General features: G+C 38.3%; 1 protein-coding gene across 4 annotated transcripts in view; it reads left to right on the top strand.

Annotated features, from left to right (window-relative positions):
* The window catches only part of NSF (N-ethylmaleimide sensitive factor, vesicle fusing ATPase), a 130,353-nt gene that overhangs the window by 56,327 nt on the left and 56,632 nt on the right, over positions 1–17,394 (top strand). For all 4 annotated transcript variants that reach the window (XM_058181481.1, XM_058181482.1, XM_058181483.1 and 1 more), the window contains exons 12-18: positions 330–517; positions 3,172–3,267; positions 3,393–3,549; positions 5,217–5,350; positions 10,114–10,180; positions 10,956–11,035; positions 16,771–16,905. In XM_058181481.1, the coding sequence (XP_058037464.1) occupies positions 330–517; positions 3,172–3,267; positions 3,393–3,549; positions 5,217–5,350; positions 10,114–10,180; positions 10,956–11,035; positions 16,771–16,905 (857 nt within the window). The remainder of the gene's footprint in view (positions 1–329; positions 518–3,171; positions 3,268–3,392; positions 3,550–5,216; positions 5,351–10,113; positions 10,181–10,955; positions 11,036–16,770; positions 16,906–17,394) is intronic.

Below are 17,394 nucleotides of genomic sequence, written 5' to 3'. Positions count from 1 at the left end.
ATGTAACAAAATGATTCATGAATCTCCACTGCATCCTAGTTGAAAATGAGGTGCAATCTCTACCCCATTTCCCACTCTTTAAAAGCCAGCTCAGGGAACCGGTGTTTGGGAAAAAAGGTTATGACTTAGCCTGTTACAATATTGCAATAATGGGAGGAAATAGTCATGTCCAAAGAACCTTTCCCAACCTGGCTGTCTTCAGATGTGTTGGGGACAATTGTTTCTAGAATTCCCCAACTAAGATTTTGACAAGAAGTTTTAAAAGCTGCAAACATACTAGATCATTGTGAAAAAATGATTTAAAGCAAAATGACAACTTATCTGTTTAGGCTTGCCTGATGAAAAAGGTCGAATGCAGATCCTCAACATCCACACATCAAGGATGCGAACCCACCAACTGCTGGCTTCTGATGTGGATATTACAGAGCTGGCCGTGGAGACCAAGAACTTTAGTGGTGCTGAACTTGAGGGTCTCGTTCGGGCAGCCCAATCCACAGCTATGAACAGACACATTAAGGTTTGCTCTTCCTTAGCACTACCCAGTCTCTGCAGATGGCACTAGATATGAGCTTGGGCCCTGTCCCCGTGTGCCGCTTCCTCTTTTGTTCTTCTTATTATGAGTTTTGCTTAGTTATAAAGGATTTAAGAGTTAACCCTAAAAGGCAGAATAAATCTTTAAATGATCAATATTTGGGGGAAGAAAACTGAATGAGTAAAAAAAAATTTAAGGAAGATTTATGTTATTTCCGGGGACCCAAAAAAGATGAAAGAATATTGTTTGTTTTTGTTTTTTGCATTTATATCCCGCCCTTCTCCGAAGACTCAGGGCGGCTTACACTATGTTAAGCAATAGTCTTCATCCATTTGTATATTATATACAAAGTCAACTTATTGCCCCCAACAATCTGGGTCCTCATTTTACCTACCTTACAAAGGATGGAAGGCTGAGTCAACCTTGGGTCTGGTGGGATTTGAACTTGCAGTAATTGTAAGCAGCTGTGTTAATAACAGACTGTCTTAGCAGTCTGAGCCACCATTGAAGCATGCACTTTCTTCTGCTATAATCTGAAACTAGATAAAATAAATGGCCACCCCATTTGTTGTTCAGATGTCTATATCATTTAGGCAGTATGATACAAAAGCGACATCTTCTTTCTCTTTCTTAGCTCTTTGAGCACCATTGTCCCAAGCTTTTTTTTCTTACCTGCTAATTTCCAGGTATTGAGGCCAGCTGTTGGAGGCAGGGTTCATATTTGTTAAATGCTATAACAAGACTGAGCAGGTACATATACCTGATAGTACTGTAGGATTCTATCATGGAATGTTCCGACTTTGTAATGGACATTTCTAAATGTTTAGGAGCTACTTTAACTTCCATTTTGGAACAATCTAGGATTGGAACGTTTCCCTCCTAGAATGCATACCTATTTTCCAGTTATTTTCAATTTGAAAATAACATTTGGCTGCCTGTTCATATGGATTGGATTTTTAAAGAAATTCAGTGCAACGTTGTGCCTGTGCTCACCTAATGAAATGTTCATTTGACAAAGAGACAAAATGTATACAACTGTACAGGCAAAAAACATGCAATATAGAGGCTAAGATTGATACACTGGTAGGATGCATGAAATAGATTGTGTCTCCTTTGTATTATATCAAACATTTGTCTTCTTATTTCTGAAGTTGTATCAAACGTTGTCCTCCTGGTCTACTATTAGATATTGAAATGGGATTAGATTTTACCCATATAATATGAATTATGATATGCACAAAGAGGGTGAACATCTACAACAGTTTTATTACTTAGCTCCCAAAAGTCTGATTTCAGGGTGAGATATTCATTGGAGTGTTTCTCTTTCCTTTCCTTTCTTCTCTTTCTCTTGTTTTCTTTTTCTCCTTCATTTCTAGTTGTAAAGGTCACTGGGCTTTTAGCAGGAAATGAGTGATGTTAGATGTGAAATGTCAGGATGAGTAAATTAGAGATTAGCTGAAACAAGCTAAATTAGTTTTTTATATTGGAGAGTGTTGAAATGCTGATTTTTGTTAGCCTGTGACTGTAACAGGTGTTGGGCTTGGAATGCATCCTGGAACACATAGCTCTTAGTGTGTATGCTCTGCAGATGAATTTGGGGAGGGAGAGGACCCTTGTAGTTTATAAAAATGAACCTTAAGGAAAATGCATTTTAAAGATGGACAAATTTGAAGTGGAAGAAAGTTTTTACTATGGCAATTCCTTAGAGTGCCAGGTTCCATGGTGCTGATCTACTTTCCCTGGTTCTATCAAGTCATCCCCTTGTTCTCCCAGCTCAGGATCACTTATGAAGCTAGTTAGCTTCTGCACACTTCTTTGCCACCACCTCCTTTCTTAATGTAATGGTTTCTTTAACGCATTCTCACGTTAATTGCCTTAATTGCAGTCCAAATGTGCCATATGACAGTATCTTCCTATTATGTTGGGCACTAACAAGGAAGGATTGTAAATCTTCAGTAAGGGATCATTTGTGTAAGAGTATCAGAGAGAAAATGCTGGGGATTTTTTAATGAATGTGGAATAGAAAGGTCCAAGTTCAAATCATACATTTTGCTCAACTATCCTAATTACACAACGTTCAGTAGCATAGACAGAAGCAAATAAAAAGGAATGAATGCATGCAGGTATATGTACATACTTACTCATTGATTCTTTTTTGGAGTAATTAATATTATTTATGAAAGGCGTAGTAAAGAAATAAGAAATAGTACGACTAATTTATTTGTATAACATAAAGCAGGAGATAAAAAGAAAAGGGGAAATAATTAAAACTAATTTATTTCAAACACTTTTTTATACCATTCCATACCTTTTTGTTCTTACAAACCATTCTTGTTTGCTCATCAGACATGTACCAGTTCCTATCTTTATGTACTTTAAACTTCTTGTTTCTTTTACTTTGCTGCAAATACTCCTGAACTCTACTCTAATACATTCTGTTTCCAAGAAACTTCTTTTTCTTTTTTTAAAAAAAATCTCTATATATATTTCTTTTATTTAAAGGGAAACTGAGACTACTTGAGATTTTTCTTGGCAGTTCTATTATTTGAAGACCTATTCAAAGAGACCTATTGTAGATCTATTTTAATTTACAATTTTGTTGGCTGTCTTATTGATGTGCCATCTCCCATTTTCATTAGGCCAGCACTAAGGTGGAAGTTGATATGGAAAAAGCAGAATCTCTGCAGGTGACAAGGGGAGACTTTTTGGCTTCACTGGAGAATGACATTAAGCCGGTGAGTGTGCCTTTCATTTCTTCTTGTTACAAAACAGGAGAACTAGTTCATGTCATTCCCACACTTGCAAATGGAGGCAGTTATTCATTATTTGCTTTACTACATCTGTTTCTTTCCAACCGCAGGCATTTGGGACCAATCAGGAAGATTATGCAAGCTATATTATGAATGGCATTATTAAGTGGGGTGACCCTGTTACTCGGGTGCTGGATGATGGGGAACTTCTTGTTCAGCAGGCCAAAAATAGTGATCGTACTCCCTTGGTCAGTGTTCTTTTGGAAGGTATGTTACTTGCTCTGCAGAGGATGGTTTAAATGTGGTCTGTTCCTTGAAAGAGTGCTGGGCTTGAGAGAGCTTGTTTCTATCTGAAATGATTAGTATTATACTGGATTATAAAAAGGGTTTCTGGCACCCCTGTGAGAAAAAGAGGAGTGATATATTCTTCTCCCTCTTAACAACTTACAGAAACTTAATTCAGCATAACCTCAAAACATATTTAGTGTGATATCTAAAATGCTATAACAGTGATGGTGAACCTTTTTCAGCACCAAGTGCCCAAACCGGGACGCGTGTGTATGTGCGTGTATGTGTGTGCGTGTAAGCGAGGGCCGGAGCGCCAGGAACCCGAAGACTGGCGCTGGCCGGCATACGCATGCCTGTTTTCTGGCCAATTTCAGGCTGTTTTTCAGCCCAAAAAATTGCCTGAAAAACGGCCCAAATATGATGCAAAACAGCCAAACACAGCCTGAAAAATGGCCTAATAATGGCCCCCCCCAAAATGGCCTGAAAATGGCCCCAAACAGCCTGAAAATGGCCCAGAAAATAATCTGCTGTTTGGGCATTTTTCGGCGCTCCGGCACCCTGAAGACCAGAAGAGCAGCTGGCGACGGTGTGTGTGCCCTCCGAGAGGGCTCTGCGTGCCACCTCTGACACACATGCCATACGCCATCATGGTGCTATAACATGGTTTCTAACAGTTAGCAAATTGAAACTGGGAACCATAGAAGTGAGTTTCCACCTATGATTAGGGGGAAAGTCACTTCAGTTAGCAGATGCTAACTGCTATCTAATGTTATGGTTAAAATAATACATACTCTCTATGTTGCTCTATCTTCTTAAAACTTCTAAAAGATTTATGTGTCTGAATGCAAATCATGAAGATAGATGTAGAACTTAGAACTGGGAAAGGGGCGATCCCAAAAAATATAGTAATTGCTTATATCAAAAGCTGCTGAGAGTTTCATCAAAAGCAACAATGAAGCATTGCCCTTGTCTAATTCTGGAAGTTGATTATCCAAAAGGATCATCACCATGTCTTCACTCAGTTTGTAATAGCTTTGCTTAATTAATTAATTTTATCCAGGAAAGCCTGAAACTTCAATGCTATAAAAACTGTCAGGAGAAAGGAGTCCTTGTAATGCTTTACATTTCCATCTAGTGATAGTGGGAGATGTTAGCTTCAAAACCCCAATTACAATTTCTGATGTTTAGATTAATGGAGTTAATAAAAATTTGAGACATTCTGTACCATCTCTACTCCTGACTCCACAAATTTAAGAAATTTCAAAATTATTCTGTATATCATTTGGATAGCTTCAAGCAGATAATGGTGGTTGATCAGTGGGTTGGGTGTGATATCACACACACACACACACACACACACACACACAGAATCTCTGTTTTGTTCCAAGAGCCAATGTGTCAGGGAGACAAATTAATAAAATTTCTAGAGATTAGCACATGGTTTGGTATTAAAAGTGATTTATGTCTCAATGAAGTTTCTAGATTCATAGCTATTTTAAGAACATGAAAGTTCATGTAAGTCTCAGCCAAATGGAGAGACCTTTTCTTCCATGGGTACTCAGTTTTCATGGAGAGACTTTGTCTTCTTAAGACTGGCAAGACATGCTATTCCTTTTGTCTATCCCTGGACTATTTTTTGCCAACAGGTCCCCCACATAGTGGGAAAACAGCTTTAGCTGCAAAGATTGCAGAGGAATCTAATTTCCCCTTCATCAAGATTTGCTCTCCTGATAAGATGATTGGCTTTTCAGAAACTGCCAAGTGCCAGGCAATTAAGAAGGTATAACTACTAATCTGTTTTTTTACTAATCATTTTTTTCTGATATATTACTAAATCATTTTTCTCTACTGCTCTATGTTTAACAGTTTGTTAAATATTTTTACAAATTGGTTATGTAGCTTTGAATTCAAATCAGGATCTAAGAAACATGAGTATGAAAATAATCTTATTGCAGCAAAGGAAAAGGTTCAAAAAGCTAAGAGATACTGCACTTATTTATCTAATTACTTACTTACCACCCATCTTGTTTTGAAGTGACTCTGTGTTGCTTACAGCATTAAAAGATTAAAATTATAAAATATAAATATTTCTAAAGCAATAAAAATGGAAATTACAATGAAAAATAGAATCATAGTTAAAAAATAGGGAAGGAGGGAGGAAAATGCACGAGGGGGATCGCCTCTTAACTTATCAACCACCTTCAATGTGATTCTTTCCTGTTGGGGGAAATTTCCTTGAACTTTCTTAGTGGATGTACAACCTAGCCAAAAATATTGGTTCCCTGCATTTCCCCCCAAAGAATCACAATTTAAGGATGACTGCAATTATTGCCTTAAAGTGTGCTATGAAATATTAGGTTAGGGATATCAGTATTTCATAGTACATGGGTTTGCTTTGTGGCAATAACTGCAATCAAGTTGCATATGGTTGCAAATGGTTGGATAGTCATTTGTCTGAAATGGTGTAGGGTTTCCTGCCTCGGCAGGGGATTGGACTGGAAGACCTCCAAGGTCCCTTCCAACTCTGTTGTTATGTTATGTTATGTTATGTTATGTTATGTTATGTTATGTTATGTTATGTTATGTTATGTTATGTTATGTTATGTTATGTTATGTTATGTTACATTATGTTACATAAGGTTACGTTACGTTATGTTACATTAAGTACTTTCTGTAATTCTGAATGAGACTACACTAGCAATTTGAGGAGCTGCCAAATCACCCCAATAGCATTAGCCCGCCCCTCTTGGGCAACAGAAGAAGTGTGTATAGACACTGTCTGCCAAGGAATTCTAGAAGGTGGGGCCAAAGAGAAGATTCTTTTCCACTTTGGCCTTGACTCTGTGGAACACTCTACCACTGCAGGTGAAAACTGCACCCACCCTTTTGGCCTTCTAGAAGGGTATTACAACTTGATTTTGCCAGTTAGTGTGGGGCTTGGAGGGGGGGTTCTCACTGCTGAAGATGGCTGACAGAGTAAGAAGACGCCATCCCTGTACCATCTAGCATTTGATTCCTGGGGGTCCCCCCCCTAGTTTTAACATTTTTAATTTGCATAATTTTAATTTTTAAATGTTTTTCTATTAATCTATTTATGCTCTGTAAGCCACCTAGAGTCACATTATCAGAGAAATGTGTGGCCTGTGAATTTAATAAACAAACAAACAAACATTTCCCCCAAATTTTTGCAAATTTTTGAGTGCAGCAGTGCATTCTACACTGTGTAGGAGTCACTGAGGCAAAATTATTCATAGAAAGGAATTTTTTGATACTTACTGTCAATAGCTGCTGGAGGAACTGCACTGAATCTAACCAGAACAAATATTTTGTGATGTCTGTTATTTATTAAGGATTATTAATAACTAGCTGGCATGGTGCTAGAAGAGTGTCTCTTAGCTTTGGTGCTAAACTGATATCTGGCTGCCATTCTGTGTCAGTGACTCTCTCCTTCAGGAATCTTTTTGCTAGGTCAAATTCCATCCTCATTAGAGAAGCCATAAGTTTCTACTTTTTCTCTATTGAATATATTTCAGGTAGATTGGAAGTCACCCATGTTAATCAGGCCTCTTGGATTAAATATTAGTTTTCGCCAATAAAGATAATAATAATAATAATAATAATAATAATAATAATAATAATAATAATAATAATAATAATAATAATAATAATAATAATAATAATAATAATAATAATAATTTAATTAGTATACCGCCCTTCTCCCGAAGGACTCAGGGCGGTTTACAGCCACAGTAAAATACAAAAACAACACATACAATGCTAAAAACAAACAGTAAAAAACTTATTCAATTGGCCCCATTTAAAATACAATATCAACCCTGTAAAACTAATAAAATTTAAAACCCATAAAATCAATTAAAAATTTTAAAAATTCAAGCCAGTCCAGCAAGACGAAATAAATAAGTTTTAAGTTCGCGGCGAAAGGTCCGGAGGTCAGGTAATTGTCGAAATCCAGGGGGAAGTTCGTTCCACAGGGTAGGAGCCCCCACAGAGAAGGCCCTCCCCCTGGGGGCCGCCAGTCGACATTGCTTGGCTGACGGCACCCTAAGGAGTCCCTCTCTGTGAGAACACACCGGTCGCTGGGAGATAGAAGATGGCGGTAGGACGATCCTGGTCCTAAGCCATGGAGCGCTTTGAAGGTAGTCACCAATACCTTGAAGCGCATCCGGAAGACAACAGGCAGCCAGTGCAGTCTGCGCAGGATGGGTGTTACATGGGAGCTCCGAACTGCTCCCTCTATCACCCGCGCAGCTGCATTCTGGACTAACTGGAGTCTCTGGGTGCTCTTCAAGGGGAGCCCCATGTAGAGAGCATTGCAATAGTCTAAGCGAGAGGTAACGAGAGCATGAGTGATTGTGCATAGGGCATCCCAGTCCAGGAAGGGACGCAACTGGCGGATCAGGCGAACCTGATAGAAATCTCTCCTGGAGACGGTCGTCAAATGGTCTTCGAAAGACAACCGCCCATCCAGGAGAACGCCCAAGTTGCGCACCCTTTCCATCGGGGCCAATGACTCGCCCCCAACAGTCAGCCGCAGCTGCAGCTGACTGTACCGGGGTGCCGGCATCCACAGCCACTCCGTCTTGGAGGGATTAAGCTTGAGCCTGTTCCTCCCCATCCAGACCCGTATGGCTTCTAGACACCGGGACAGTACTTCGATAGCCTTGTTGGGGTGGCCTGGGGTGGAAAAGTACAGCTGCGTATCATCAGCGTACAGTTGGTATCTCACCCCAAAACCACTGATGATCTCGCCCAGCGGCTTCATATAGATGTTGAACAGGAGAGGCGAGAGAATCGATCCCTGCAGCACCCCACACATGAGGCGCCTCGGGTCGATCTCTGCCCCCCTATCAACACCGTCTACGTCCGGTCAGAGAGGTAGGAGGAGAACCACCGATAAACGGTGCCTCCCACTCCCAAACCCTCCAACTGGCGCAGCAGGATACCATGGTCGATGGTATTGAAAGCCGCTGAGAGGTCTAATAGGACCAGGGCAGAGGAGTAACCCTTATCCCTGGCCCTCCAGAGATCATCCACCAATGCAACCAAAGCCATCTCCATACTGTATCCGGGCCGGAAGCCGGATTGGAACGGGTCTGGATAATCTAGGCATTGCTTCTATAATTGTAATTCCTAGTTCTCATCTTAAAGCTGCACTAAATACACATTTGGGGACTTGCACGATAATCTTAAACATTTGGACTTTTGTATCTGCCTTTCAGAAACGGGGTCTTCCTGGTCAAACAGTCAAGCAGTACTTTTTTCTATTCAAATAGCCTGAGTAAATAGTTTGCCTTAAAAATCACTGAAATCCAATAGTGACTTTTAACTTGTAAGGAATAGCAGTAATGATCTCCATTCCATTTTCATTTGTTTTGTATTTAGAAAAATAATGAGAGTCATGCATCAAAAGCAAAGTGTCTATGGAATAAAGGATGCTGGATGTTATTTACTTGCATCAGTTTCAATTTACATTACTGCAAATTAGGATTTGAGTTCTTTTGGTCATATTTAATGAAAAAGACCTATGTAAACAGAATCTGAAGTACAATAGATAGTTAGAATAGTCTTCTACAGCTATTCTCTGAAGTGCAAGGGGATGCCATTTTTATTAGCTTAATATAAATTGTCTTACTTTATTTTTAGTTTCATAATGTTGTTTAATACAGTGCTTCCAACACAGGAGAACAAATCATTCTCAGCAGAGTAATATCTTGAATTGCATTGTTATTCCCTGGATGTTGTCAGACTGAATAATTATGGTTAGTCACATAGAATAATAAATCTAGGCTATGTAGGATATTAAACTGAAATGCTTGGGAAGACCCCAGAGAAGTTTGGTGGTGGTGGTGGTGGTGGTATATAAATGAGTCAAATTCATTTAATCTGTCACTCTACTAAAAGAGTCAGGCAGAGAACAAAAAATCTACTATATCTAATTAAGAGGTCTTCACATTTCTATATAAGGAAAGATACATATCTGCATTTGCGGCAGGAAAGAACCATTTCCTGATAAAGCAAAGGAAAAATTAATTTTAAGAATGTGGATGGGCCACAGATGACATTATCCTCTTCCAGATATGAGGAAACTGATAGTTTTAAAAATATTTTCAGAATATTTTGCATGCCATAGGGTAGTTAAGAAGAGGAATAATTTTCCAAATTTTGGAGACAGTTCCATTCAAAAATTTCAAATATTTAATGAACCCTTAAAAAGAGGGAAACAAAATTACTACCTATCTATAATACAAAATATTTTTTTCTTAATCTCTAATTTTAGAACGTGATTTGCGCAGAAATCAGTTTCTCCCTTCATAGTATTACAACTTCAGTTAAAGAGCGTTTCTTTTAAAACAAGTTAAACTAAAACACTTGAATTTGGTAAAAATTAAATCCAAGTGGCAAAGCTTTATTATTATTATTATTATTGTTGTTGTTGTTGTTATTATTGTTATTGTTGTTATTATTATTTACTTGAAGGCTCCATTAACAAAATGCTTTGTTGCTTCTTTTCCTGATGTTTAGATTTTTGATGATGCTTACAAGTCTCAGCTCAGCTGTGTGGTAGTGGATGACATTGAACGACTTCTTGGTGAGAATGCTTTTAAAGGGAATATCTGTGAAGAACAGATGAGCTTGGGGCAAAATCCTGGTTTTCTATGAAAAGAAGAGCTACTGTGCCTGGTGTGCTTGAGCTTGGAAACCGAGATAGCATTATCGAGGCAGTTGATTCAAGTGTAGATGAAGGAGTTTGTATCTACCTTTCATTATTTGGAGGAGAAGGTAGTACAACACTAGAAGAAGGATGGATGATTGGGTCCTGAGATTAAATTAAAGGAGAGTTTTATTTAACCTGCTCTAATTTATCAGCTCAAAGGTTTATTGTTATCACAGCTAGTTTCCTAATTGGCATTACCTGATATTAACCACATTTGGGGCAGCATCAGCAGGGCTCAAATGGAATAGGAGCGGAGTGAAATCCAAAATTTTTCCTTACTGGTTCTGTGGGTGTTGGCATGGTGGGCGTGGCAGGAGAAGGATATTGCAAAATCTCCATTCCCTCCCCTCCTGGGGGAAGTATATTGCAAAATCTCCATTACCATCCCACTCTGAGGCCAGCCAGAGGTGGTATTTGCCAGTTCTCTGAACTACTCAAAATTTCTGCTGCTGGTTTTCCAGAACCTGTTAGAATCTGCTGGATTTCACCCCTGAATAGGAGCATTAGTTACCTTAATATCACACTTGGAAGAGTGACCCGACCTCCAAACTTTGAAACAGAACAATGTTTGAACTTGTTGCCACTCTTTATGACTTTCCATGAGCTCTGAAAATATGTGTATTATTGTTTTGTTATCTTAAACTTTTAGATTATGTTCCAATCGGGCCACGTTTCTCCAACCTGGTGTTACAGGCCCTTCTGGTGTTATTGAAAAAAGCACCTCCTAATGTAAGTATTCTGTCTTGCAACATGACAAAATGTTTGAAAGCTGAGCTAGGTGCTCATCTAAGGCCAAAAGCCTTTAAAGAGCAATGAAACATTTCATATAAAAGAGGAGAAGTATTTACAGAGCAGCCTTTTTTGTCCTTTCAAATGAGAAGAGCTTTAAGTATATTTTGTGTTGGATGGGAAGTGAATTTGTCTTTCCATTTTATCTAATTTTTGGGGTATATATTAAGGAGAAAATTAGCAGTTCTGAGGTATTAGTGAGGAAAATAATTCAACATAATTCAATATTCTGCATAGTGGCATGCTTGTATAGATGTTACTATGCATGGCAATGTCATTATGAAGCTGCTGTAGAAGGGCTTTCAGGCTTTATTTATTAGATTAACATAGATATCCATACTATGTATCAATAATTTTTCATGGCCTATAAACAGTAATAAAGAATAAAAAATATTGATCTATACCAACATAAAAACTCCTGGCCCCTGAAGAACACCATACCATTCACATGCAACAGATAGCTTTCTTAGATCTAGACATATATTACCTCAATGCTTATGGGGAAATCCAGGTCTTTAAGGCTTTATAAAAGGCTAGAAGGGTAGGAGCATACTGGATCTCGGGGAGGAGATAACCAAATTTGATTTCAGAATGGGCCCTAATGATTAAAATCTACTTTTTTTTTAGTTTGGAAGATAACTTCACTACATTTGCACTGGGGGTTACCATAAAAAACTGAAAACAGTTAATCAGGGAAGCACTTCTGCTATCTATAAACATAGAACTGTATGTATTTGTGTGTGTGTGTGTGTGTGTGTGTGTGTGTGTGTGTCCCTCTGTGTCCCTGTCCAGTCGTTTCAAACTCTAGGGTACAGTGCTTTTCCCTGTTTCTTGGCTGAGGGAGGCAGTGTTGTCTGAAGATATTTTCTGTGGTCATGTGGCCCACATGGCTATACACCAAAGACACATGGGATACTGTTACCTTCCCACCAAAGTGATACCTATTTATCTACTTACATTTGCATGCTTTTGAACTGCTAGATGGACACAAGCTGGGGTAAGAATGGGAACTCACCATATTGTATGGCACTTGGGTTTCGAACCCAGGTTATCAGCTTTTCACTGTGTGTGTATATGTGTGCGTGTAGACAGACAGACATCATTTAGACATGGAGTGTCCTTCAGCTTTGTAAAAATCCACCCACAGAAAGAAAGAAATATCCAGTTCTTTCCCTCCACACAAGTGGTCTGTATGCACGTATATTCTCTTATAAACAGATTTTTAAAAGCTTTTTAAAATTAATATAGACTTTCCAAAATAAAAGAAAAAAATAATAATTCCATATCTCTGAGCTCTTTTATTTTTTTCATGCTTCCATGGGTTTTGCAAAGAGAAGAGATAAGGAGAGAGGATTTTTTTACAAGCACGGAGGGTGGGGGAGGGAAAGGAGAGAGGAAGATTTGAAAAGCGCTGGCCCAGCAGGGAGCCAAGACAGAGAAAAAAGCATTTCTCTGAGAAAGGAGCGGTAACAGCCCAGCAGCCCGAAAGGCTTCCTTCATCTACATGCAGAGTCACACAAGGCATTGGATGCTCTGCTCGGGAACCCCACAGAGGCTTCACATGGGGTTCCCTGCTGGTTCCTATGAAAAAACTAACAATTAGACTTAGAGGGTAAAAGCCCAGTGCAGTATCCCTCTCTTCTACTCTCCCCCCACCCTTTCCCCCGCTTAAGCTAGATTGACAATTTCTGTAGTGTTATGAAAAACCCAGCAAACTGTTTTGGGGATCTTCTGAATAGGGCCTGCTTAAGACACCCTCCCTATGTTTGTCCTACAAATTTCCATTTGTGTGTGTGTGTGTCTGTGTGTGTGTGTGTACACGTACGTACTATGGTACTTACTGGAGCTAGACCAACTTTTTACACAAAGCAATTATTTTGTGAGCCTCAGAGATATTGTATGTGTGTATGCATGTATGTATGTAACCTTATTTACTTCTATAGTCTTTATGGATAGAGATGCCTTAATTCTGCTGTCTTTGAGAAGGATATAGTCCATAGTTTAATGGCTTTAATTTTATTATTTTCTGGAACTTGAAAACTCTCAGTGAAACAATGGCCTCAGAGTTTAAATAATGTAAGTGATGCCCATTGCAGAATTGTGTGCACACATTGCAGAATTGTGCACACACACACACATACACACACACGGAAATTTGTAGGACAAACATAGCACAGCCAGCAGCTGGGTAGAATGGTATAGATTTTGCTCAACTCTTTGTAGCTTCATTCAATATTTTATTAAAAGCTGATGGACCATGCAATCCATACATGAGGATAGAAATGTGAAAAAGTGAAGATGTTCAACTGACATTGCTAGAATAATGGGAAAATGTAACCTGTTACTAATTCCTCTCCCCCTCTCAAAAGAGAATAATTTCTTTCTAGGAATTATGTCCAGAACTCCTTGGCATTTCACAAGATAATTTATACCAAATGAAATCTCCTCTTTCCTTCCATAAAAATGACAACCAACCTTAGAAATAAAAATTTGCTATATATGAAAAAAAAAATCCTGTTCCTAAGAGCATTTTGTTGTTCTCGTAGACCTGCCCCTGTAGTTACAGACAGCCTAATAGTCTGGTGCTAGGGAATCCTAAGGACGATGGTTTCTTTCTTCCTACACTGTGTTGGGAAAAAGGCACCTGCTTATGTATGTTTCTAATCCCTTCCACCATGATTGGAAATGCTGTCTCGCACAATGTCATTGCCTCCCAGTCAGCAACTTGCTAATCATGGCAGTGGGTGTGATGTAGCAGGTCGCTGGGCTGCATTTCTTTTCTCTTGAGGACAATTTGCTATGTAAGGCTCATAGATAGTTTGGCTGGGAAACACTATACCAGTTTCTCTTGGATTCCTTTCTTAACTCCCATAGCAAGTTTAGATTGTAAATTAATAGCCCACCTTGCTCTATGAATTGCCTTTTTACATATAGAAAGGTTTGATATCTTTGGGACAGTATGTCATGGGCTTCTTGGTGCTCTCTGAGCTTGGAAACAACAAAGCTCAGAGAGCACCAAGGACATCACAGTTCAGCCCTGAGCTACAATGATTCTCTTTCATTGGTAGAAAATACTTTCTTAGATTTTAGGATTGGTTGATAATCAAAATTGGTGTCCTCATGGCTTCAGAAAAACAGCTCATCTTTTAGTTAAAATGCTTAAAAATAGAGATGATTTCCTTCCATACCCTTTATGAGCCAGCTGCTCTGTTTTGAATCCAGTACTATAAGAGTAACATGTACTGCATTCTGTCCCTCTTCAGAAAATGTAATATCTTAGACATGTGCAATCAGAAAATTGAATGAGCCACATAACTGGAGATGTAATTGTCAGACTATAATTGTTTACTTTTTTAATATTGAATGCTGATGTGATAGAATCATTAGGCTTTCTTTATTATGAATTCATCTGAATTGGAGAGGGGGAGTTTGTTTGCTCCCCCCCCCAAATGTAACATTAATATGTTCTGTTGAATAATTAAAATCTGAGTTTCCAGCACCTTTATTTAATAGCCATTGTTACTATACTTTGGCCCAGGTTTTATAAGTTTTTACAAGATCCAGTAAAACTTTTAAAAATAAGTTGTCAAAATTCCACAATTAATGTTCTTGATGAAAGGGGAGAATAAAAATCCTTGTCCATCTATTGGCCAATTTTCAGACCAGATTGTTTTCCTACTCTTGAACAATTTGGATAAAACCTGGGGAGTCAAAAATTGCAAAGAATTACAATTCTTTTTTAGCTCCTTCTGTTTGGAAAAATGACAGTGCCAATCATAGTTTGCTTTTTAAGTGTGATTTTTTAAAGAAAGGAACTGTTTCATGATTTGATGCAATAAATGGGAATTAGGATATCTGGAGAATGAAGAAGTTTGGTCCACTGTACTTGTTTATTGCACTGCACCTGCATTTTGTTCCTACCTTCCTTCTAGCACTGAAGATGTGACCTAGTTGGATACTTAAGAAAGCACCAGGGCTCCACACTCTGATATCTGCTAGGGCTCCCATTTCATTTTACATAATAAGTTTAGTTTAAACTCATTATTTACCACCTGTAGGAAATGATCAGACTGAGCCCGAGGGAGGGTCAAACGTGTCATAAGTCATGAGTCCCTGTGCGCCTGCAAGAGATCTAAGTCCAGGCCACCTTGAATTCCTTTCTTAACTCCCACACATCCCCTTAATGGTCACTTGGCCAGATTCTTGTAGAGAGCTGAGCTTACAATAAATCTTCATACACATTTGAACTGCCTGAATCTCCTGATTTTCCAGGCACTTGACACCACCTTGTTTATTAGATTTATATCTTGCCTTTTGTACAGAAGTTTGGTACAAACCTACCGGTAAATAGCATTCTTTCCTGTTTTTCTCCAAAGCAATCCTATTGCAAAGCAGGTTGGGCTAAAAAGGAATGACTAGACCAAGGTCATTCAGAGGACTTCTGTAACTGAGGGTAGACCAGAACCTGATTTCTAGCCCACCCTGGCTGAATGGACTTTGGAGGAACTACAGTACCTATCCATCTGAGCTAGAAAATGATATCATTTAATACTTTAGTATCTTAATTGTTTTCCTAGTTTAGATGAAAGATTTGTCTGGAAGTACATTTTTTATGTCGGTGTTTGATATCCATCTCACCATTTAAACTTCATGACCTTCCAGTTGGCAGTGTAAAATTATTTCCTGGGTGGGCTCCATCTTTCATCATAATAATTGCTTTATGGCTTTAAAAGCATAGCTTTCTCTACTTCCAGCAGCTGACAAAACTGTTCTCTTTCACATATTTCACCACTTTTTGTGCTTAATCAGATTGATCTTGCCAGAGGTTAGTTCAAGCACTGGAGTGACTCACAAGAATCAGAAGGATAGAAATAAATTTATGGGGAAAATCAACTGCTCCACTAACTTATAAGAACAGTGGAAATGATTTTGTGAATAGTATCTACTATAAAATAATTTATTTTGGGAATTTCCCACAGTGTTTTAGATGTTGAGTGCTACAGAAATGTAATTAAATGAATATAGTTTTTAAATTACTTATTTTAATAGTTTCAATTGAAGTATTAATTTTGCTTTAATGGCTTGTTAGTGTCTTTCCAAGCAGTTTCTAAGTAGTGTTGCATTTTGGTCTATCTTTTCCAGTCTCCTGTTTTAGTGAACATCTCATCAATGAGAAACAGAGGTATTTAGAAATCCAATGCAAGATCAGTGATGAATCTGGCAGTTTGATAGTTTTCATTTGCTTGATAGGAACTTTTTCCTTTTTTATAGTATACTAGTAACATAATCCAAACTATGCTACAAATCTATAAAAGCTTAACTGTAGTGGAACAAAAGAAATATAGAAAATATAATTTAACAAGAATGTAGGGAATTCCCTTAATATTGTCTTTCATAAGTCACAGTAGTTTTCAGATTTCTTGGAAAGAGCATTTGAAGTTTTTTTTAAAGAGTTAAAATGCATGGAGTGTAAGGCTATCAAAAGCTGCTATCATTGGTAATGAAATGGTATTTCCATATTTACCTATTTAAAAAAAACAATGTTTGGGAAATTATTGTTGTCAAGCCCTCTTTTGGCTTTCCTGGCTTCATGTGATTTGCCTTACTGTAAAAAAGTGGTTTGGAGCACTGAACTTCATTTACCTTTTACCTTCCCATTTTTTATTAACATTTAGGGTCGCAAGCTCTTGATTGTTGGGACTACTAGTCGCAAAGATGTCCTGCAGGAGATGGAGATGCTGGATGCGTTTAGCACTACTATCCATATTCCCAACATTGCTACTGGTGATCATCTCATGGAGGCCCTGGAGGTGAGGAGATCACTAGTGTGCCCTGGAGGAATAAATCTGAAAAAAGAACCCAATTTCTTTGGAGCTCTAGACAAATCAAGTCTGTGGATCTTTTGAAATTATTTTGTTATCCTTACTAGGTAGCCCATACCAGGAAATCTCCTTTACAAGAATGCTGAAGCTACTTTTATTAAGATTGGCTATGTTCTGCATCATCCACTACTTTGTGAATTAGGTAGGGAGTTGTCTGTCTGAGCCATTTCCGAATATTATCTAGCAGTTTTGGATTTCCTCCCTTTTTGCCTAGCCAACAGATCTTGCGTATCTCTGTCAAGGCCATCTTTCTACAACAATATTTAGGAGTGAAAATATAACTTTATCTTGGAAAAACAGAACTTTATCTTAGAATGAAGAGTAGAACTGGCAATAAATATTTCTTCTGTCCATGATTATTGAGAAATAATTGCCATCTAAAATACATGAACAGTTACAACCTAAAATGAAAGTATT

The sequence above is a fragment of the Ahaetulla prasina genome, chromosome 4 (genome assembly GCF_028640845.1).
Source record: "Ahaetulla prasina isolate Xishuangbanna chromosome 4, ASM2864084v1, whole genome shotgun sequence".
Classification (NCBI taxonomy): domain Eukaryota; kingdom Metazoa; phylum Chordata; class Lepidosauria; order Squamata; family Colubridae; genus Ahaetulla; species Ahaetulla prasina.
The sequence above is the reverse complement of the archived record's forward strand: the minus strand, read 5'-3'. Positions and strand labels throughout refer to the sequence as shown.